General features: G+C 39.5%; 1 protein-coding gene and 2 long non-coding RNA genes across 6 annotated transcripts in view; 2 read left to right on the top strand and 1 right to left on the bottom strand.

Moving 5' to 3' along the window:
• Nucleotides 1-2,523, top strand: part of LOC309687258 — a 41,007-nt gene extending 38,484 nt beyond the window's left edge. The window contains exons 4-5 of one of the 2 annotated variants that reach the window (XR_014270674.1): nucleotides 471-583; nucleotides 2,461-2,523. This is a non-coding gene — a long non-coding RNA (uncharacterized lncRNA). Of the gene's footprint in view, nucleotides 1-470; nucleotides 584-1,527; nucleotides 1,840-2,460 lie in introns of those variants that run through there. The other variant, XR_014270675.1, reaches the window with a different exon arrangement.
• LOC309687253 (calsyntenin-2-like) overlaps nucleotides 1-23,878 on the bottom strand; it is a 341,001-nt gene that overhangs the window by 79,429 nt on the left and 237,694 nt on the right. The window contains exons 8-10 of the mRNA XM_082502078.1: nucleotides 5,296-5,481; nucleotides 3,262-3,519; nucleotides 2,452-2,573 (exon numbers count right to left, since the gene is read on the bottom strand). Of these exons, the coding sequence (XP_082358204.1) occupies nucleotides 2,452-2,573; nucleotides 3,262-3,519; nucleotides 5,296-5,481 (566 nt within the window). The remainder of the gene's footprint in view (nucleotides 1-2,451; nucleotides 2,574-3,261; nucleotides 3,520-5,295; nucleotides 5,482-23,878) is intronic.
• LOC309687257 lies at nucleotides 16,343-18,698 on the top strand. 3 transcript variants are annotated; one of them, XR_014270671.1, is made up of 4 exons: nucleotides 16,343-16,568; nucleotides 16,960-17,148; nucleotides 17,519-17,611; nucleotides 18,250-18,698. It is a non-coding gene; the product is annotated as an uncharacterized lncRNA (long non-coding RNA). The 3 variants fall into 3 exon arrangements; XR_014270672.1 differs by lacking the exon at nucleotides 16,343-16,568 and having other exon boundaries at nucleotides 16,605-17,148; nucleotides 18,250-18,383; nucleotides 18,469-18,698; XR_014270673.1 differs by lacking the exon at nucleotides 16,343-16,568 and having other exon boundaries at nucleotides 16,605-17,148.

Genomic DNA, 23,878 nt, shown 5'->3' with positions numbered 1-23,878 from the left:
TGTACCTATCTGAGCTCATTTTTCTTAGTTTGAATATTTTTATATTTATCTAACAAAAAGAAAGAAAAAAAAGTAACAACATCAGCCACATGAACAACCAATTTGGTGTTAAAACATGTATTCACATTGCTTTGTCTTGTACTTTTAAAAGAAATATAGAAAAGCAAAAATAATATTTTTATTTTAGGAGGTAGCAAGAAGTAACATTATGCAATGATGTGAAGATGGATTTGTTGATAGGAAGTAATTATAAAGAAAATAGAATAGTTTAGAGATCCATATAAACCATCCATCCTTTTCTGCTTATCCAGTTCAGGGCTGCCTGGGGCCTGGAACATATTCCAGCGGTCATAAGGCTTGCTTAACCTTAATTAAATTGTGAACTATGAATATTATCTGTTTCATTTAATTCTTTGTGAACTGTGAATAAGCTCTTGTTATGTGTCAACTTACACAACACTGGCCTCTAGGACTGGAAAGTGAAGCCAGAATGGAAATGTACAAAACCTGAAGAAGGAGGAGGAGGAAGAGGAGGCCACTAAGTCAGCTCTGCCAGCTCCAAACGAAGTCCCATTGTACTGAGGTCTGTGAGAAAAAGGTCCTACTGCTCACTAGATTGATACTTTTATAAAAACTTTCTGGTCTTGATTGCTAGTTTCAAGTCTCCTTTAATAGAGAATCACATTCATTTTATCAATTACTATCAAATTGAGAACAAAATAAATGATAAATAACTGCATGTTTTGGGGGTTGTTTCCTTGGGATAGACAAGTACATATGAATAGAGCGTCCTGGAGGTTTCAGAGAGATTAGCTCTTGCAACATTGTTTCTGTCTCTGAAAGACGTTGACATCCAAATCAAATCTAAAGTCTTCGAAATGTTAGTCCACAAACCAAAGGTTGACGTTACAGTGGCTACAAATTACTTTTACGTATAATGAAGTTATGCTGATTAATAGTGTTCCTTAAAGCTCAATGTCAATCCTAACACGACCTCTATCAAACTGGCAGTACTAACATACCAATGTTTATAATGTTGGCCATGTTAACAACATTAACATACTCAAAGGTGATGCAACAATATTCCCAGTAGTTTTCAGGTACTGCTCAGAAATATAATTAGTGACATCACAGTAGTATAACACTTTTGATACTCTCAAACTATTTGATTCAACATATAAACAAATACTCTACATACACTATAATTGCTTGATTGGTTGAAAAGAAAGAGGGAATGAGGGCAAAGAATTCCAGCCATGCTTAGTTTTTCTCGTAGCCACTGTAACCTTTGCTGATCTGAACAGCGCCTGAGAAAGTACAGTGAACATCACTGTTAATGTCATTAGCAGAAGCCATACTACTGTTGCAGTGAGGTCTGTGAAATATCCAGATTGGTCAGATGTCTTTAAAAAAAAAGAAAAAAAAGAACAGAACAAATTAAAAACAAAAGGAGAAAATGTAGAGTGAGAAAAACAGACCAATAGCCATGACAGATACTCAATAGAGACTCTGTCTAAATTCCTCCAGATGGGGCCTCATGCACACCATGCTCTGTCAGGAGACTGATGGATGACCCGTTTCATGCTATCTCTCCAATCAAGGACCAGTGATCTGTCTGATTAAATTAGCCCAGGGAGCTGCATCTGGATGTCCAGCCTCAGCTGTGTGCCTCCTGAATCAAATGTCCTCACTGGGTGAGCGTGGGGGTTTTGTGAGTCGAGATGACCTGTCTGACTCCGAGACAGCATCCACGATCAACAGACAGCTGCCTCTGTCTTCACGCAACGCACACACATACACAGAGACACATGCACACATGCACAACCCTGGAGGAAGCTCATATTTCTCTAGCCATCATATCTATTGTTTTTATTATTAACTAATTGTGGAATTTTCATGTGTGGAAATGTTCCATTCCTCGAAGGAATCATATGAAAGGGCAGATGCCAAACATTTATTCAGTCCCTAAATTCATTAAGATATTACATGGATATTAACTAGTATGTGGATTCTCTATATTAAATGGGGTCACTTAAAGGTTAGGTGGTTTTTTTTGTTTGTTTTTTATAGAGGGATTTCTAGTATAGCCAAGCACTAATTGGTTACAGTTTACACCCACAAAACCATGGTTGTTTGCAAATCACTGGGTGAATATGATGTGTGTTAGTAAATCACCAACAGCTCCTACTCCCTTTTAAACCTTTTTGCTGCTGCCAGTGAATCCCAATGTCTTACCAGGAGCCTTCTATTTTTAACGCAAGACACAGACCACCATGGATTAAACTAAGAAAAAAATATCCCAGTGGATGATTAATAGAGGTATAATCCAGGCTAGAGGCTTCATAACTCTCTATGCGAGAGGTCCATACCTCATCAAAAAGGTGAGCTGAGGATAAGCTCAGAGTACAAGTTTCCTGGTCTATCACACGTATTCCAACGTTAGCGCCTCACCTGCTCTAGTTTCCAGTGGAACTCGGCCGGCCGGAAGGTGTCTACCTGGGTGAAGTCTCTCCTCAGCAGAAACACCAGGCGGCAATTATGGACATACAGCGAGTAGTGATGACGGTTCATCTCTGTGGGAGGTAAAAAGAGGAGTAGACACCAGGGACCAAATCACTCCACCTACTCACAGCTGACAGGTAAAGCAAGCCTGACAGGTGGCTCTCACAAATCTGGGACAGCAGCACTTTTCTAAAGGAGGTGAGTTTGCAGGCAGATAGTCTTTCACTGGAATTTAAAAAAACAACAACAAAAATAATCCCTGCAGGGAGGGCATGCTGTCCACCGAGCTGCAAATTTTGTTCAATGTGCCACTATTAAACAGTATCACATTGAAATAAGTATTTCACAAACAGTTGCTGTTTAGATCTGTGGAGGAGCTATAGATATATTCTATACATGTGTAGCTCTATTGTATAGAGGAGTGATATTAGGATGATTTAAGCGGTGATTTATGGTTTTACATCGAACAAAAACAGATATTATCAGACTCTGAGTCTTTATTGCACACTGTCACTTGGGGTATTGCAGTCAGTGTCTTATACCTTTGCTCACAGACCACAATTCTCCTGTCAACTGACCACACAACACATGATCCACCAAAGAATCAAGGTGCACTTCATTTGTGGTGTTTGAATTAAATTCTGATTTACGATTTCTGCTAATCCCCCCTTACTACAGCTTACCCAGACATCTCTTATAACCTAATGAAATGTCAAAAAAATATATTTTTTCCATGAAATGTGTTAACAAATGACTCACCAGTCTTGTCAGAGTTACAAAGTAGGGTCTCCTTTTCAGCTCTGAGCCCTGGACTAGGCCCATGCTTCATCCATGTTGCAATGGTAAACTGGTCTGTCAAATTCTGTGGTACCACCCAGTCTGGGATTTTGGCTGCCTGACGACCGTCAAACCTGAAGATCAAGTCGCTGTCCCTCCCGCTGTCAGACACTAGGGACGCTGTCCAATTGGTGGCCGTGCCGGGAGCAGGGAGGAGGTCAGTGCTACCCGACGAGGCGCCTGGGGTTATTGCCGTGGGAACAAACAAGAGGTGAGACAGTAGATCTGTCAACAACAATAATGGCAGATACGCAGTGTGCATTGCCTTATTCTTGGCTATGATTACTTAAGAGTAATGCAGCTGGCAGGGTTTAATAAGGAATCAATGGGCTGAGATAGCTACGGAATGTGGGTATTGATTCATGGCAAATGAAGCTAACTTTCAAAAGAAATGTGAGCCACTATTCATAAATTCAGAACATAGCTCACTGCTATAATGCACCTCTATGGAAACAGAGAGGAAATACTAACCAAGCACTATGGTAACACAAAGAGAAAAAGACATAGCAAAGGCTTGGTAAGAATCAGCCAGTCGCACAGATGGCTTACAGCTGACACGATCCCTACACATTCTGACAAAACAGACCTGTCGTTACCGTCCTGCACTGAGCTGGCTCATTTGGTTTCTCTTCCTCCCTTTCAAAGCAGCTCCATCATTCCTTTGACACAATAACCCTAATATGTTGAGCCCCGTCCAGTCTTTGTTTTCGAGCCGTCACCTTGACAAACGCAGCCCCTGACACATGCTCACCTCGCTCCTCCATGCATACGACATGCCCTCACCCATCTATCTTCTGCTTTTCCTGTGTGACAGTAAAACATTTATTTCATCCCTTTAAAATACATTTATGAATCATTTCTAATGGCTTACTGACGGAAATGGATCAAAGCGACCTGGGAGCTATGATGTTATAGGAGAAAAACCAACCAACCAAAAAAAACAAAACAAAACAGGAAGTGTCACAACTCACTGTGTCCCTTGTCCTGGCAAAGAAACTCGAACATGCATCTGTTCATTTCCGCTAATAACACATTAGCACGTTAATTGATGTTTTTCACTCGTTTGTAAAACCCTGTTTTTCTCCACTGCGTGCTCGTGGCGCCGTCGACGTTCTGATTCCAGTAATTAGATTCCCTCAGTAAATAAATACCCATCGACTCCTCCAGCACCCAGCTGCAGCCTTTCCTTTGCCCGATGTCTTTGTACATTATCTCAAATTGATTGTGCTTTAAAAAAGCTATTACAATTTATTCTATTTGCTATCAGATAACGATTATGAGGTGCCTGAAAAGGCCTCTTTAGTGGTAAACCATGCGTGGACTGGGAGCCAGGGGAGGCAGGGAGTGGATGTTATGCATTCAGATTAGGTGGAATGTGGCTTGTGAAGGCCGTTAGTCAAAGATGATGACTCCAGCCCTCCTGCTGGCAGTGCGGTGTGGGTGGGGGTATAGGCTCGACTACTCTGCTGGCGCTCTGGGCACTGACACGGCGGCTCGACTGCTCATCAGTCACTGAGGAGAAAGCGCGGCTGCATCTAGGGCGGCTAATGCCCTCGCTCTGTCACATCATTAGTGACACAGCCTTAACTTGCCATTCTGGTGCCTTCATTTAGCACAGGGGTTTACCGGGGACATACGTGGAGATAAGAAAGCAACACGGACTGGGAGCTTTCAGATGTTGATTTAAAAAGGGCACAGAAACACACCTCGGGCGCCGTCTGACCCTGGTGCTCAACGCATGGACTGCATTAATGCTTTTAGCAGGATCTAACTTCTAATTTACTGCCCCAACTTTTAGTTGCCTCAGACAGCAGTCTTTGATGAGCCATATACTGTGTAAATCTGCATATCAACCATCGATTTAATAGTCACAAGTTTTTATCTTAATTATTGCTCATTTCGACCACACAAGAATAGCTAGTGATTATGAAAACACAGTAACCCCAAATAACCCACCACAGAGTTTTTGTAGAGATTTCTCAGAGTAGGTCTCCCGGTCGCAGCCCTTTCCAATGTGGCTGGTCTGCAGCTCCACCGTGGTCCTCACCGAGGACAGAGGTCCGCCACAGGTCTCAAGGTGCATCCTGGGAAACAGCTGCTTACTGCCTGTTCCTGGCTCATAGTCCACTCGCTTATTCCAGCCTGGGTGAAAAGAAGAGATGGAGTGACAGTCTTAGAGAGGATATATTATATTGTAGAGTTCATCCTGTGAGCGGATGCAGATTATTATCTGTAATAATATCAGATTTTCACAAGCCTGTCGTTGCTTTTGTTATTGCACGTTTTGCGCCTCATTTTGTCCAGTTAGACTGCCATCAAAACAACACCAATTCCAATTTTTCTCTGTCACTGGTATTTCTGGCATCACAACTCAATATCCTTCTGGCAGAATGTACCCTACTAATGAAATTGCTGCATTGTTGTTGGAGTGCAGTGCAGTACCTGCATTAGCGGCAATAGTCATTATGCTGTCACTGTCTGCCATGTCAGCTGTGAATTGTGTTTTTCTATCTGGGAAGGCTATTATTTTGTGTGGCAGTAAATTTTTTTCCCTTTTTCAATCAATTTCTTTTTCCAGGCTTTGCGGTGTGATGTTGTGTTCATCTGCAGTGTCTCTTCTATTTAACAACAGAATGAATTGTGGAATTCTGTAACCCGTTTAATGTTGTGTTTACAGTGAGCCGTTCTCACTCATTATCTCACTTTCAAACAGAGCATTTGGCATATCTATAAATGCTGTCAGCACATATTTCCAACATTTCCTCATCCCTGTTACTTCTTTTACTTTGCTTCCTCTGTCATACGCCAGCATCACCGCATCATCGCTCATGAAACTGGCACTTTAAAAACAAATTATGTGACCTCAGAATTATTGATACCAGCTCTAAACCATCCTGCCCAGTCCATGCTTTTTTCACAAGCATACATGAGCTCGAATCCATCCACTGTCTATCTACTCCTCTGTCCACGATTACTAGCCAGGAGCTGGAGGCATAAGCATGAAGCCAAGCTGACCGAAGAAGAAGGGAGCATCTTTTTGTTGCTCACAAGCCTGTTAAATCTGCCATGTTCACTTCCTCTCACACTCACCAGCTCATGCTGAAACACATACACATGCTGCATCTGTTTTGCAGTTGATTTACTTCCTCTAGACTGCAATTGCTCTGGGCTACAGCACCACTGTTTCTATGGGATTGGCTGTAGCAGAAATGAAAATAGGTACCAACAACAGTGCACGCTAAACAAGAAGAAAAGCACATGCAGGAGCATTTTAAGAAAAGGCCACAAGCACAAAAGACTTGGCTAATTTAGCCTTTTTTTCCTTCTTTCTCTTACTCTCCCCCCACTGCTGTCAGACTCCATAATAAAGACTTTAACTGATCAAGCACACACATCCATACATATGCAATAATACTAAGTGCAATAATCCTTTGTCATCGTTGTATTTTTACTCAGTTGTATATAGTATTTGTATTTGTATTCTATTTTTATCTTATTGTATATTTATTTTATTTTATTCTACTGTATATAGTATTTTACTTTATTCTATTCTGTACAGCTGTGTACTGTATTTATTCTTATTGTATTCTAATTTTTGCCTCATAACTTTTGCACTGTCCACTTCCTGCTGTGACAAAACAAATTTCCCACGTGTGGGACTAATAAAGGTTATCTTATCTTAAACACACACACACACACACACACACACACACACACACACACACACACACACACATTTCATTGTGCATACAGTAACTGCATACATGCCTGTCCAATCTTACTTGTTGATTACCCCTGTATGGAGTTGCTACTTCTGTGGTCCACTTTGGGGTTGATGCTTTTAAAGCTAGTCAGCTATTGATTTGAACCATCTGATGGGTTAGCTGCTGATATGCCACTCTTTTTTCAGAGGTAGCAGCAACAACTGCCGACAGACATTCAATCTTCACAACAACAATAGAAGAAAAATAGTTCTTTATTTTTGTGTGAGCAGATAGAGTAGCTAACCTTGCTGATGCAGAGAGGGATTTTTTCACAGCAGAGCTTTGTCTGTTATTCTTCTTTTGCTTTTCTCACTTTTTTACTATCAACCTTTAGCAAGGACGTCCACTAATAAAGCTCCATTTTGTCTGAAAAACATCTTTCCGTTTTCTAATATTTAAACAAAAAAACTGCACGTTTGCCAACAGTGAGATGGGAACATCAGCTAGTGATACAGTAAACTTAGATTAGCATACGTTGTGTTGTGTCTGTGTTTTAAATCTTAATACCAGCACAGTGGCCCTAATTCTGTTCTAATTTTTCATGTTTCCTTTTTTATAAATTTCCACCAGTGGGATGATGGGAAATAGTCTCAAAGTTGATTTTCTGAACTGCAACCCTTCAAGATCCCCGGTCTTTGGACAATCTTATAGTATATAGTCTCAAACTAAAAGCCTTAAGACAACTTTTAGATGTGTGAGGGTCCCAGTCTTTAAAAGTTTAAAGTCTTCCAGTGTTTGGTAGCCATTGTATAACTTTTACTCTTGGTAAAAAAAAAACCACACTGTGGTCATTTCATTAAAACAAATGGCCAAACAGTCAAGTGACTTTGCCATGCAGCTCAACAACTAATGAACTTTATCTAAAAACAGTAGGCTAGATTTGTATGTTCTGTTCAGAATGTGTACATGTCTGTGTTTTATACTTAAAGGTTTGCGTGTGAACATACCAGCGTTGGCACATTTCAATATATTTATATATAGTGGTTGTATAATAGCAGGTGCATCCAGTGGCAGCTTCCACACATACTTGTATGAACAGTGACCAAGTTGAATGTGAAGCTTTCTCACTAATCAAAACATTAAAGCGATATCATAATTAGACCTGTGGAGCTTAGCTCAGCACATGAGCTTTAGCGTATTTCGTCACTAGTTTGTGTGCTGGGATCACAGACTAATATAATTCCACTTTTAGAAAACATGACTATGGATGGAGGTGTAAGGTGGTCAGATTTGGTCAGAATCGGAATTATTTCTTCTGAAAGAACCTTAAGTTTGTTTTTTTTTTACTTACTTTTACAACTACTAGTTGAAGATTTACTTTGGCTGACTATAACTGCAGTAGTTTAGGATGTTCTTGAGCATTTGCAATGAACGCAACTGAACTAGGCTAGGCTCAGTTCTAAAAACTAATGAAGAGTCCCAGGTATTTAACCTCCTTGTCTCCTCACAGCTGTAGACCCACCCTAGTCATGTGAGTCGTTAAGGGTCACATGAGCCAAGGTGTGAATCGCAGCATGGGTCATTAATGACGGTTTACAGTGGACATAGATAACCATCACTGAACAGAGGCCTATGATACCAGCTATCAGTCACATATAACACACTCTTGAGATCCCTTCTCAGGTATTTCAACCCCCCACTCACACCTTGACCCATGTGACCTTAATAACTCACATGATGGCAGGTTGAGCAACATCTCCTTGGCCCCTTTGATGGCCCTGAATCACTCCCTAGTTTGGGTGATTCTTAATGACTTGATTACAGGATGGGTCAGTGGCTCTTAGGACCCCTTTCAAGGGGTTAAATGCCTGGGACTCCATCATCTGAAACATCTTGGATGGGAGGTGAAAAATCTTCATGAGTCAAAAAGAAGTAGAGTTGTCTTTATTTCAAACGTTTGAGACCACCATGACCTGGATGACTAAGAATGTAGACCTAAGATTTAAGTTTGTGAGAAGGTGTAAAAGGCTGTTCAGTAAAAACAGACTCCATGAACAAATGAAAGGTGATAACGGGGCTTTACCTTTGCCTAGCTCTACAATTTGAGCAAGAGCAGGGATAATAGAGCAGAGCTTGGTTAAGAATGCATGGAAACGTGTGAGGGAAGGGATAAATGAGCACTGAAAAAAGAGCATGTTAGATTTACTTAATTCAATAGTGGACATTGGTTGCACACAGATGTTTTGATTTGGCAGAAACTTAAACAACTGAGGTTTAAAAATCAACACAACCTATTCATATTCAATAAACCTGTGCATTTTGTGTTGATAAAACACGATTGAAACATGTTTGGATGAAGTAAGTTGAGCTCTTGGAATATTTTAATCCTTCACAATTTTGTCACTTTATTCCAACACTATTCAATAACTTTTACCCCAGTACTACTTGGTTACTTAAATACTACATGTTGTCTTCATATTAATATTGTTCAACAAAGTCTAGTTAACATAAACATTTAATGGATTTACAACAACTTCCTTTCTCCTGGTTGCAGGGGAGCTGGGGCATAACCCTGTGAAAGGTTAAGAGGCAGGGTACACCCTGGACAGCTCACCAGTCTATCACATAGAGATAAACAACCATTTCCACTTACATTCACCAATTAACCTAACTCTAATAACTGCATGGCTTTTAACTGTGGGAGGAAACCAGAGATAACACAGTGCAAACTAACCAGCTTGTGGATTTGAACCCAGGACCTTCTTGCTGTGGGGCAACAGCACTAACGACCACGCTACCAAGCCAGGATTAACAAAGCTTATCAAGGTTTGATGCAGAATTTTCAGTACAATTTTGTCCTTGACAGGTTAAACCACAATAAATACCAATACCATATACGTATGTATATGTATGTAGTGTTTTGCCTCTTATACCTCCTGTGATTTCCCTGCAGTTTGTAATCTCGTGTGATCTTGTGAATTTCATAAGTCCAGCAACTAACCGCTCTTACTAGACTGTATCATGTCATCTCAACGAGATCAAATTAAGTTGTTGAATTTCATACAGATCCTAAATGATTTGATTATTTTCACCATAGAAACATGAAACTATTTTGTTCAAATTACAAGTTAGACTTTTGTAAATGTAACAACCACCCATTTTCCTTTTTTTCGGTATCCCGAAAAAAAGTAGAGGCCTTCCTCAAACCACGATCCACAGTGCGCAAGCCAAAATCCCATGCAAGATTTAACATTGCTGTATTATTGACTTACTTCACTTGAACTTGATATGAACAATTTAATATACCTTCTCTCCATATCATGTAGTTTCTACACTATATAGTTACACTTAACTTTAAAGCACCAGGCACGCAAGATGCTTACATAAATCCAAGAGATGGGCAATCCCTTTTTTTCAGTGAGGAGTAATGGGTTGAGGACACAGTTAGCATATATGGGAAGGACCTGGTTCAGATTGGAAGTAGGTGATTAACGGTTATGGGTTAGAGAGCACTAGACAAACATGAGGACTTAAAAAAAGGTGCAGACTCAGGAAAGATTAAAGTGGTTTCAGTCTCCTCAGTCCTTAGTTAAATCTCACCACCTGCAGTCTAGTTGTCTGGAGGTTGCAGTGACCAGAATGCATTCACTAAACCTGATAAACTTCATGGTAAGTCTGTACAACTATTCCTGTATAAGTGAGCTGGTGAGCTTTTTATGATGTCGCCAGCAGGTTCATCATACTGAAGATTGACACCATTTTTTTTTAACCAACCAGCTGATTCTTTTCTTAGTTTTATGATGATATGTCATTACCTCACAATATTTCATATAACTGGAAGCATATATTCTAAAAAATGATCATGGAAAACAGTTTCTGAGCTCAGGACAACCACACAATCTTCACTATCGATTCATAATATTTTTATTGGTTCTTGTAAAGCTCTTGTTGACCACTATTGCTCCACCACTATTGCTTTAGTGTAGTGATTTGCTCAAAAAGTGAAAAAGAAAACCCAGTTTGGAATTACTGGAGCGTTTTCCGAGTTAAGTTATTCATACAAAACTCTAATCAAAAGAAGATGAATAAAAACTGAAATAATGACAGCGAGTCAGATTACTAAGAAGGCAAGGTCTATTTATACACTTTAGTCCTGGTGATAAACTATGGTATTTATAATACTGTTTGACCAACTGTTGAAAAGTGCACTGCCCTCAGTTATAGTGAGGAAGTGGCTCACTGGTAGGAATGAAATGAGTTACAGCAAGCGTGGGAGTAGCGTGTCACGGAAACCAATCACAGTGCCGAGTACAGTAGCAGATGTTCTTTCACACCAAAAGACACATTTCCTTCTGAGACACCTCCTGCCTCTGTGGTTACACATGAGGCAGAAAGTGTTGAAACTGTGTGGAAGCAGTGAAGTTGAAATATGAACTGTTAAGAGAAAAGCAAAGAAAATGAAAAGCCATATACTCTCAACACAAAAGAAAAACAGTTTCCTTTTTATTTCTTAGGCTTAGATAAGACCCAAACAAACAATCTCATATCGCTGATAAATATTTGGCAGTGGCATTTATCTTTAATAACAGGAAACATTGCAGCGATGAAATGGAAAATGTCCTTTGCCAAAAACCCAGTGGGCTGTACTGAAATGTATTTACAGGAACAAAACAAAGAAATACATCAGTGTCTTGAATATCTTCCTTCTGAAATAGTTCACAGTGGCACCTGTCCTCAATGAAGTTTCTGATTTCTGAAAGATAAATGCATATATATATCGAAGAGTACAGAACATTTATCACCAACCTCATCCCTGTCATATATTCTAAGCACTGATGTGCTCATTTTAAAATTTCTAATAAATAACTCGAAGCACGCTTGCAGAAGCCTTATGTTATTTCTAGTTCTGCAATAGAACTAAATTACAGTGCTAGACCTGTGATGTGTTTGTTTTGTCACTAAAACACTATTTTTAAGATAGTGATGTAAACCAAAGTGCTCTGGTATAGCCTTTTCCTCCAGTTCATGTCATAAAAGCACAGAATTTATGTTGCTTTCAAACCCTATGGGCTATTTTATTCAATCCGTTTCTACTAAAAGCCTTACCAACCAAAGCTGTAAAAGGCCATTTCTTGCAGCAGGGACATGAGCACAAGTCCATTTACTTAGGCTGAATTTTTAGCTACTTGAAACTGAACAGCTAGATGCTACTTTACGCACATCGCAGAGGAAATATATTGACCACCATGTTTTACATCTCTGGATCTGTGAGGCATGTTTCATGCTATGTCCCCAGAGACTTAAATATACACTGAACAAAAATATAAACGCAACACTTTTGTTTTTGCTCCCATTCCCCATGGGATGGACGTAGAGACCTAAAATTCATTCCAGATACACAATATAACCATCCCTCCCAAACAGTGGTCACAAATCAGTCCAAATGTGTGGTAGTGGGCACATCTGCTATATTGAGATAATCCATCCCACCTCACAGGTGTGCCACATCAGGATGCCGATCTGACATCATGAGTAGTGCACAGGTGTACCTCAGACTGCCCACAACAAAAGGCCACCCTGGAATGTGCAGTTTTTTGCGCTATTGGGGGTCTGGGGACCCAGAACCGGTCAGTATCTGGTGTGACCACCATTTGCCTCATGCAGTGCAACACATCGTCGCATGGAGTCTATCAGATTGTCAATTGTGGCCTGTGGAATGTTGGTCCACTCCACTTCAATGGCTGTGCGAGGTTGTTGGATATTCGTGGGAACTGGTACACGCTGTCGTATACGCCGGTCAAGCACATCCCGAACATGCTCAATGGGTGACATGTCCGGTGAGTATGCTGGCCATGCAAGAACTGGGACATTCTCAGCTGCCATCTGCCCTGAACAATGTGAACCATGATTCATCCGTGAAGCGCACACCTCTCCAACGTGCCAGACGCCATCGAATGTGAGCATTTGCCCACACAAGTCTGTTACGGCGACGAGCTGGAGTCAGGTCAAGACCCCGATGAGGACGACGGGCATGCAGTTGAGCGTCCCTGAGACGGTTTCTGACAGTCTGTGCAGAAATTGTTTGGTTGTGCAAACCAATTGTTCCAGCAGCTGTCTGGGTGGCTGGTCTCAGACGATCTTGGAGGTGAACCTGCTGGATGTGGAGGTCCTGGGCTGGTGTGGTTACACGAGGTCTGCGGTTGTGAGGCCGGTTGGATGTGCTGCCATGTTCTCTGAAACGCCTGTGGAGACGGCTTATGGTTGAGAAATGAACATTCAATGCACGGGCGACAGATCTGGTTGACATTCCTGCTGTCAGCATGCCAATTGCACGCTCCCTCATCATTGCTTGTGGCATCTGTGGAATTTTGCTGTGAGTCAAAACTGCACATTCCAGGGTGGCCTTTTGTTGTGGGCAGTCTGAGGTACACCTGTGCACTACTCATGATGTCAGATCAGCATCCTGATGTGGCACACCTGTGAGGTGGGATGGATTATCTCAATATAGCAGATGTGCCCACTACCACACATTTGGACTGATTTGTGACGGATGGTTATATTGTGTATCTGGAATGAATTTTAGGTCTCTACGTCCATCCCATGGGGAATGGGAGCAAAAACAAAAGTGTTGCGTTTATATTTTTGTTCAGTGTATGATGTAGTATTATTACTTACTCGGTAATAATAAAAGGGGCACTTCTGCTGCATGAGTTGAAATGATATATTTATACTTGAAGCATATTGAAAAGTTCTAGAGATTATTACAAGTAATAGTTTGAAGGACTTTAATTTGTCCTCAGCATCTGAATACTAACAGCTGAGTACTCCTTTGACTGCAATGATCTTGAGAATGTGTATATTTTGATTCTATTGTTGCCACTGAATGTGCTGCTGCAAAGCACATCCTCGGGTGTCATGTAATGCTAATTTGTCAGATGCTGTCTATGTTACACAAAAGCTGTACTTTGGCAGCAGTCCTTTGTGCATCTGCCACGGTAAGAGCCAAAAGACTGTGGTTCACATACGCTTTGGATCTTTGTGTTTTGTTCTTTAGTGCATTTTAATTTTAATTTTTACACCTTAGTGCAAAAGGCTGATGGGGTATTGTTGTCACTCTGCCCTGCAGGTGAGAGGGTGGTGTGGACTCTCAAGATTCTGAGAGTATGTTTCAAATTGATTCCACTGATACTACTAAAAAACTGTTCGAATCTCAGTGACCTCAACCTCAAGGTCGAGGTCACAGGTCAAGTTTTCTAAAAATCTTGTGAGAGCAATAACATGAGAACGAGGAGATGTAGAATGACAGGCTCATTTTCACCACTGCCATAACCTGACCAGTTTCTTCATGTTGTTGACGTGTCAGCAGCTTGGACAGAATGGCAGGCATGAGTACACTCACACTCGTTTGACAAACTTTGATTCACAAACCAACTTAGACTAAAACTACATTTTAAAAAATGGAAATATTAAAAGTAACTTTAATAAAATGTTTAATAAAGTTGCTTTCAATAACTTGAACTGTAGATGTAATGTATAGAATATTTAAGTGAAAGCTGAATCATAATGTGGGGGAGAGAAAAACTGACTAATGAACTACTGATGATCTTAAAGCAGCCTTTTTTTAATGACCGTCATGCAGCTGAGCGATCACATACTGTTGCCCTGACATTCCTAAACCTAAGACTGCTGTGGCCAATTAGGAAATCAGAAAGTCTTCTGCGGTGCGCCCAAACCTTTGATCAAAACTCTGTTTATCAGACGAGCAGAAGATGAAGTAGTTGCTTCTTTATGTTTTCACTGAAACATTTTCATCTCATGACTGTTGTTGAGGTTGATTCTCCTGAACATCATTACATCTGGCACCAGCTCAGTTTCAGCTCTTTCCTACTATTGACAAGTGATATAAGAAAGTTTTCAGGCTTAATAATAATACATTGCACGGTGGTGCAGTGGTTAGCTCCATCACCTCACAGTGACTGGTGTCTTTCTGTGTGGACATTTTACCCCTATGCCTTCTAAAGTTCTCTCCAGGTACTCCGGCTTCCTCCCACAGTTACACGCATGTGTCAGGTTATTAATTGGTGATTTAAATTGGCTGTACAGGTAGGTGTAAGCATGAATGGTTATCTGTCTCTGTGATAGACTAGCAACCTATTCAGGGTGTACCCTGCCTCTCTCCCTATGACAGCTGTGATAGGCTCCAGCCACAATGACCCTGAACCAGGTAAGTATCAGTGCTTTATTTTAAACCCTACAAAACAAAATAAACATATTTGCTTTTTGTAAATGACTTCATGGCCCATCTAAGGTGTCCTTACAGCCCATCAGGGGACTGAGCACCACACTCTGAGAATCGCTGCTGTAGACTAACAGCTGGATGTTATTTAAGAGTTTATTTGGAAGTCTGACTGGTTGCACAACTATTAATCAGAGAAACATCTGCCAGTGTTATATCCAGTGTTGGGACTAACGCGTTATTAAGTAACGCGTTACAGTAACTACGTTATTATTGTGGTAACGAGCACGGTAACTAGTTATTATGCCAAAACTGGGAACGCGTTACTCGTTACTGGGATTTAGATAGCTTCCACAGATTCAATAACATTAGCAAGTGGTGGAAGCCAGCAGGTGGATGAAGGAAAAGGGAGGCAAGAGGAGAGACCCGAAGTGGCCGCTGGTCCGAGAGTGTCAGGTGAACTAAACTTCAGGTAAGAAATTAAAACCTGCAGTCCATCTGGGTCAGATATGAACCAAGTTTAGGTGGAGTTTATTTTCGTTATGCTGACTTTTTCGTAGTGCGTGCTAGCTAGCATGACGGAGTTTCTATACAGCTGGGTGGGTGCTGTGATGTTACTGATGTTGAACTTTATTTTGTTCATAAGGTTAATTATTAGAGTTGCCAACCGTCCAGTAAAAAACGGAATCGTCTCGTATTCAGAGAAAATATTACGCGTTTCTTATTGAGGTGAAAAGGAACAGTTTGTCCCGTAATTCAGCTACAATGAAAAAGACACAAAGCTGGAGTTATTCTGTGTCTTTGCTGCACAGCTGCCTCTTCTTCTTTCATCCTCTCCCTCTCCCTCTCCCGTTTCTACTTCAATCATGAAACTGATCAATGATCAGCTGATCGGCTTTTCTCTCTTGTTTATTTATCGCCCACTTTGTGCCAAAAAGAGGAAACCAGCGGATGTCGCGGTATATCTCTGTACAATGAAATACAGGAGGTTCCAACAGAATACACTCAAAAAAGTGAAATTTGGTGGTTATTGCATTTACAAGACTCTAACATGTAATTTGAACACAATGAATTTATGTTTCTAAGGTGAACGTAATAAAATCATATAAGATCTACATGAAATTTACCAACTTAGCGCCTCTTAAATTTATTCTTGTTGATATGACATGATAAAATCTAACAAGAGTGGTTAGCTGCCTTAAAGACTCGCGATATCACAAGATCACGTGAGATTCTAAACAACAAGAGGCAGGAAAGCACATGGTTTGCTTCGCGGTCATCTTGGAAGGGTAAGAGTGAATCTATCTTCATCCATCTTGATGAAAATACTTTTTGCACAAAGGTATCATTAGTTTGTCGATTCTTTTCAGTTCTATTTATTCACTTTTTTTTTTGTTTTTTTATTAAAATATCTGTTTGTTTATGCCATTCTAGCTAGCTAACACGTTAGTGCAAGAATATAGCACAATGTCATGCTAGCATGATAGCCTAATATGAAAGACTTAGCTACTCCAAATATAGATATTGTTTATAACTTAACCTCTGCACATAAGCTAGTTTGGCTCTACCACAGAGACTGTTGTGATAAATTTACATTTTACATGTGGGTTGTTGAAATTTGTAAGTTTGTAAGTTGCAACTGATGGACAGTGGTTTATTTAACAATTTATGTGTTTTTAGTACACTGAGGAGGAAAGACAAAACATGAACAGATATGTTTTCCTGTTTTTTAATTTTTTTGAAATTAAATATTTTTCTACTTAATAAACTTGGAGACTTGCAGTTCCCTCCTGTAAAGATAATAAATGTTTAATCTTATCAGGTGGTGAAAGGTCTGGAGAGCTGGCAGGCCAGTTCATCAAATTCATAGTGAGCTAATATTTTTCTTAAAAATTATCACATTCCCATGTTAAAAATGTAATATATTCATTTGTAAGTGACATATAGTTTTGAGACCAAGAAAACATTGCATTCTGATTTTATGTACACATCATCTAAACTTTCTTGAATTGGGGGTATGGCATGATTAAATTAATACACAATTTACAAAACAATATTAAAATGACAGACTTGTCTAAAATGCATAAATACTATTTGAAAAGATTAAGACTGTAAAACAATAGCCTCTGTATTTCTCACAAATTCCTGGTAATTCAACTAATAGTTCTTTAATCCCACTGCTAGGTCGTTGAGATGGATTTCCCTATATATTTGTTTCCCCCCCCCTCTGTGTATAAAGACTGATGCTGTTGAAATCAGAAGAGAATACATCGCCAAAGGTCTTTGCATGTACCTGAATGAAGATCCTGAGAAGCTGGTGAAGGATTACCTGGTATGTTAACTTGCCTGTATCCTTAACTAAGGAGATGATCAAAGATAAGCTTGAACTACATACAAAAAGTTTCAGGGGATGGGGTTTTCCTATAAATTACCGGTGGCTGTAAAAAATACCTTTTAAAATAGGAAAAGTAAGAGCTTTAAGTTTCTCACTGGATACTACACACACCATTCTTGAGTGTTTTATACTATCATTATTATAATATCATTATAATAACCTCATTCATACACACATTCATACAAGATTTTTATGTAACATTTACACTTCAATGGATGTATCAGGAGCAACTTGGGGTTCAGTATGTTACCCATTGATAGTTTTAGTATCAGATTAGAGAAGCCAGGGATTAAACCAGTAGACAACTTGCTCTACCTCCTGTGCCACAGTCACCCCTATCACAACTCAAGATTTTGAAAGACAGGACATTGTTGAGGTACTGAATGAACTTCTCTTGAGTCAGGAAAAATATCGGGCAGTCATTTTTGATTACATTTACATTATTATAAGGCTTGAATGAGTAAAGCTTTTAGGTATTTTACATTAATGTAAAACAGATATTTACTTTTAAAACTGTTTGCAATGGACATTAGTGAGAAATCATTATCTTTTTTTTGTTTGTTTTATTGTCACAGGAAGTTGATAAAAAGCATCGCCACTGCCATAGCAGAGACAGTCTTTGGAATCTGTGTCATTCGGTCAGAGGGTGCGGAGCCTGGCGATGACCCTCAGGATGTTGTGATTGTTCTAGAGGGGGTGGAAGTGATGGGTGAGTTGGGCAGTGTAGTTTTTGCAGTGACAATGTTGCTTGGTCTGGTCTATTCACTGAACCTGAGCTACCCTCTGGAACTCAGGTACACCTTTGAGGTCCTGCAGAAGATTCTTATGGAATTAGATGCACACAAACTATCCAACAGCACACAAAGTACAGGTTCTCAAAAGACTATTTTCTCGTTGAGAAATGTTTCCATTACAACAGCTACACCATGTATCTGGACCATGAACCTAAAATAATTGCAGATATTTTCTTTTTTGAAAGTGCATCTGTTGACCTTCAAAGTAGTTGTATTGGTCATCGGAAAATCACCTGATTCAGCCATTCATTGTTGTTAAAAAAAATTGTTTTAACAGGTTAACTTTCCACTTTGTCCACTACTTTTTTTTCTGTTATGTAACTTGTACTTTCATTTCATGTATTCTTTATACATTATGTGAAATTTGCTATAAATTCAATAAATTGGAGAAAACAAAAAGATGTGTATGACAAATTTTTATTTACCTTTTAGATGTAATAGTGAAATGTATGTTAACCAGGCTCTAGACTTTGTTAAATGCTCCAAAAAATTACTCTTTAAATTAACTTAAAATAATCATGGAAAGAATTTCCACGTGATTAAATTGCTTTCTATTAGCATTAAAGACTTGTGTTGGAATAACTTAATTTGTATGAGTTGGTTCAACTCAATTAACTTAAGCTGGGACCAAATTTAGTAAATTAGTTGGAGAAAACCTACTGAATTGAGTAGGTTTAAGTTGGATCAATTCAATTGAGTTGAATTGATCCAACTTAAAGAACAAAACTCTTTAAGTTGGATCAACACTATTAAAATATATTGGATCAAAATGCAGTAAATACGTTGATTCATCAATCTTTAATTAAGTTGGTCCAACTTGAGTGCATTAAGTTGGAGTAACAGAATTGCATAATGCTAAAATAAAGCAATTTAATCACGTGGAAATTCTTTCCATGATTTTTTTATGTTCATTTAAAGAGTTATTTTTTTGAGTGTAGCTGTGACAAAGTATTATTCTGCTTATTCCACGGACATTATGAAGTGCTGTCAGTCTTCAATACTGATATGTTATTTTTTTCAGTTGCTATAGGAAACTGCAGGATTTGAGTAGGTAGCATCTAAATATTCCCCTGGTGAATCCAGCTTCTCAATGGTTTGCAGCTCTGCGTTGGGGAAAACAGATGCAATAAAGCTAGGTGAAGAGGAAAGTCAGAAAGGGTTTGAACAAATTGCCAGAGGTGGGATCTCACAACTGGATTTACTGAGTCAACTTGTTTTATTACTGCAGAGCAGAGTCACGAGGATATTTCGTGTGTAAACAAGTAGCAAAGACATTTTTAATGTATTTTTAATTTCACAGACGCAAACTAAAACTAAACTATTTTAGCCGTATCTGTATGAGATTACTGCTGCTACCACTGACAGGTGCAGTAGGAGCTAAAAAAAACAAATAAAACAAACAAAAAAAACCCCATAAATAAATAAATAAATAAATAAACCAAAGAGCAGGAGCGCACATCGTGCAAAGACATACATCTAAAGAATCACACGAAAAGCTCTCGCGCAATGTGACGTGCATGTACAGGCACAATAACACACAGCTCTGCACTAATGCTCAGCTGTCTTAAAAGCAGAGCGGGTTTAATAGGAAGCTATCTGGTCTCTATTGAGTTGTGCGCTCGCCTGCAGTGCGCTGAGCAGAACTCACACAGAGGGCCCAAGAGTTCCTCTCTTTGTGAATGTGAAAGGAAGACGAGAGGCAGAGGAAGCGGGGAAGACATGAAAACAACCATGTGAAGCTGGTTCATCAGTGCTAAAGTACAAACTCGCTGAGGTTTGGATCATGAAAAAGGAGCTTTTTATGTGTGTGTGCGCTCAAGTCAACAATCTTGTTTTTGCATCTTGCGTGTGAAACAAGGGATATGTTTCTGTATGATCACGATCTAAATATTTACTGGCATCAAATCGTAAAAGTAGTGTTGCTGTCACTGAGGAGTGGCGCACAGTCTACTGTTGTTACGTTTATGAAGCAAATGTGCAAGGTTAGGCTGCTAATCATGCTGAGCAAATTTGTTAAGTTTTGTATTTTTCGTACCATAAGGGGTCTGTTTTCATAGACACCAGATTATAAGACGCATTAACCAAAACAAGAAAGTCAGATAAGTCAAACTTTACTCAACTCATTCTTCTTGCTTCCTCTACTTCCGTACCGCTCCGTAATTCTGTCGCAGCTGTACTATTCCCATGTTGTTGCAGTATATAAATGACTAACCTTGTATTGTGGATGGATTATTCTCCTGACTGAAGTTTGGTCGGTTTACAGCATCCTGCCATGCGATTGCATTTGTCCCTAACCATCATGAAAAACCCTCATGTTAACTTTTATCGAGTGGAAAAAAGTTAGCATTCATCCTCCAGCTTCCCTGTGTTTATGCTAACACAGCTGTGTTGCTAGCGATCATGCATCATTATATACCAGTTAGCCCAACTCCAGTAACCCTTCAAACATCACAGCTGTTTAGTTTTCTGTCTTCATTTATATTGGAAGTGATAGCAGAGCTGCATGTTTTAATTTTTTCAGAAATCTCTCAGTCAGAACGTGCTATATCATGTTTAGGTGGAAACTAGCGAGCTAACTTCCTGCTAAGTTCTAACGCCGTTAAATTTAATAAATTCTGTTTTCATGGATACCTGGATGTCAAACTTAATTGTTACACCTGGTAAAGCAGCAACACTGAACATTTTATTAAAGATGAAAGAATTTAGACAATTTTTAACTCTCAGTGATGGTGCAGTGTTCGTTTGACTTTGGGACCTGAAGTGGACGGAGTTTTGGACCCAGATTACTACGAGTCCGCGAGGCTCCTGACTACGGTAGACTTAATGCTCCAACGATCCATCAAGCGGTGCGGCTTCGTAGCTTACCAAAGTCGTACTAAAACATTTTTTGACAGATTTTTGAGCGTCGTGTACAACATAAAATCAGTTAGAGGTCAGTAAGCACAACCAGAATTCATACATAAGGACACCAAATTATAAGGCGCACTGTCAATTTTTGAGAAAATTAAAAGATTTTAAGTGCACCTTATAGTGCGGAAAATACAGTAGATAAGGCGCACCGGATTATAAGGCACACTGAAAATATGAAAGATGGCGACATGTCTGGTCACACCACAACGTGCACCACCACAACCTTCTCTAGAGTTTATAGGAATGATCTGAAAAAGATGAGCAGGAGTTTTCTGGGCAAAAATGTCTTGTTGAAGCTAAAGGTCAGAGGAGAATACCCAGATAGATTTGAGCTGAAAGAAAGCCAACATCAGAAGAACCAGTCATTGTCACCTTCACCAAGAAGATCAAGTTTTTCGCAGTGTTTGGATGTGTGGTCACTCTTTCCGAGTGGCAGGTATGGGGTAGGTCTGTCTGCCATTATAGTTTGCATCCAAATATCATGTCACATTTGACCTCTGACCTCACTTTTACATGTCACATTGACCTTTTTTCCAAGTTGATCCCAAGCTGTGTTATATCTTTAAAGAAAGAATTGACAAGAGAAAGACAATAAGCTGCCCATTTAGTGATAACTATACTGCAGTATAATATTATTTATTAATAAAGTTATTCATGTCCATTTATTTACAAATCATTGCCTATCAAAGTCTGTCAAACTACTCTTATCTGATTTTTACTGCACTACAAACTTGTATGTATGTTTTAAAACAACAAAGAAAACAAGTTGAATACATACAAAATACTACACAATTCTCTTAAAAGTAAACACTGCCCAGAATTAACAGTACAGTGAGCTGCTGTTAAGGCTGAATTCTTACAAACACACGTGTAACTGCAGACTATTTTCATTGTCTTATTCCTTGTCTTCCCACTTGAATATTAAGAGATTTGTCAGCAGATATGGATATAATATTGATAGATAATCTCTCATAGTAGAACCACATATGAATATTCAGGCACTGAAATTGCTGTACACACACAAATACACATCATCCTGCCTGAAATAAAGGGTGTGAAAAGCAGGGAAAAAGACACGGTGGGGAAGGAAAGATGGATAGAGGTGCTAAAGAAAATGATGCATCATCACACTTTCACACTGTTCCCTGTCTCTTGAGGGTGTGGAAGAGTGAGTTTTCCTGTGCATGTGTGTATGCGTGTTGTGAGTAACTTGCATGCTTTTAAATGTGTATGGAGATGTGCAGATGTGTAGGCGAGTGGTTATGTGAATACTGTGTGTGTGTGTGTGTGTGTGTGTGTGTGTGTGTGTGTGTGTGTGTGTTCGTGCGCACATGTAAAAATGCTGACTCCATGTTCAAGTATTGGAAGAGGTCATCATTACTCGTCCCAGCCATCAGTGAGAGAGCCAATTTACATATAAAAGAGCACTCTGCTCCTCTTTTCCTCCCTTTTCTTCCCTTTCCTTTTCCTCTCCACCTCAGTCCTCCTCCATCTCTCTCCACTTCATCTTTCTGATTTCTCTTGTTTCCTCGCTGTCGTTAGGTCTCTCTCTTTCCCCCAAAGGATTCATTTTAATGCTTTCATGCATGCTCTTTGTGTGCCATACAAGATACTTTTTGTTCTCAAGTGCATAGAGAGCTCTTACTTGTTTCACCAGAGTGCAAGACTTGCAGTTGAAAAATGTGCAGCTCACAAAATGTTGGAGGCTAAGAAAAAAGTAGAAAAACAAGGTCAAAATGCAAAAAACACACCAGTGACTGGAATGATTTTTCCTTTCTCAGTGTTCCATGATAGGAAGTTCATTCATTGCCTCACATTATCAGTGTAAAGCCAGATATATTATTTTGGAGTGTACCAGAAGAAAACAAAATGATCTATGAAAATTGTTTTTGATGCTTTGTTTGGTCATGTCTAGGGATGGGTATTGATAAGATTTTAACGATTCCGATTCCATTTTCGATTCTGTTTAACGATTCGATTCCTTATCGATTCTCTTATCGATTCTTATTTTTTAAAAAAGAGAACACTAAGTTCGATTAGCTTAGAACTTTGTTTTATATCTTCTCTTTGAACAAGATAGAAATTTAGGAGTAACATGGCCTTACAAACCCAACAGTGAGATCTTAAGAGATCCACAGCCTATGGCTCTTCAATGGGGTGTCACAGGGTCCCCAGGAAAAAAAATGTAAATGTAAAATAATAAAATAAATATTCTCCTGTAGCAATAACAAAGTGTAACATAAATTATTCTGTAGCAATTACACAAGAATATCCAGTAATGTCCTGCCTACAATTAAACACATTCACTTACCAAAGTGAAATCGGGGGCATCTGCTGTGGCAAATGGGTGCAAGCCTTTGACCACAAACTCAGTCACTGCTCGGTGACATTCGTCTATCCTGGCCTGAAAGGAGACGCTACCGGTAGACTGCAGTGAGAACTGCCAGCATCTGAGCCAGCCAGACTCTGTCTCTCTCATCACGGTCACCTAAATGCACAG

This window comes from Aulonocara stuartgranti, assembly GCF_965226115.1.
Source record: "Aulonocara stuartgranti genome assembly, chromosome: 14".
Lineage (NCBI taxonomy): Eukaryota > Metazoa > Chordata > Actinopteri > Cichliformes > Cichlidae > Aulonocara > Aulonocara stuartgranti.
Note: the sequence above shows the minus strand (reverse complement) of the source record. Positions and strands in the feature narration are given on the sequence as shown.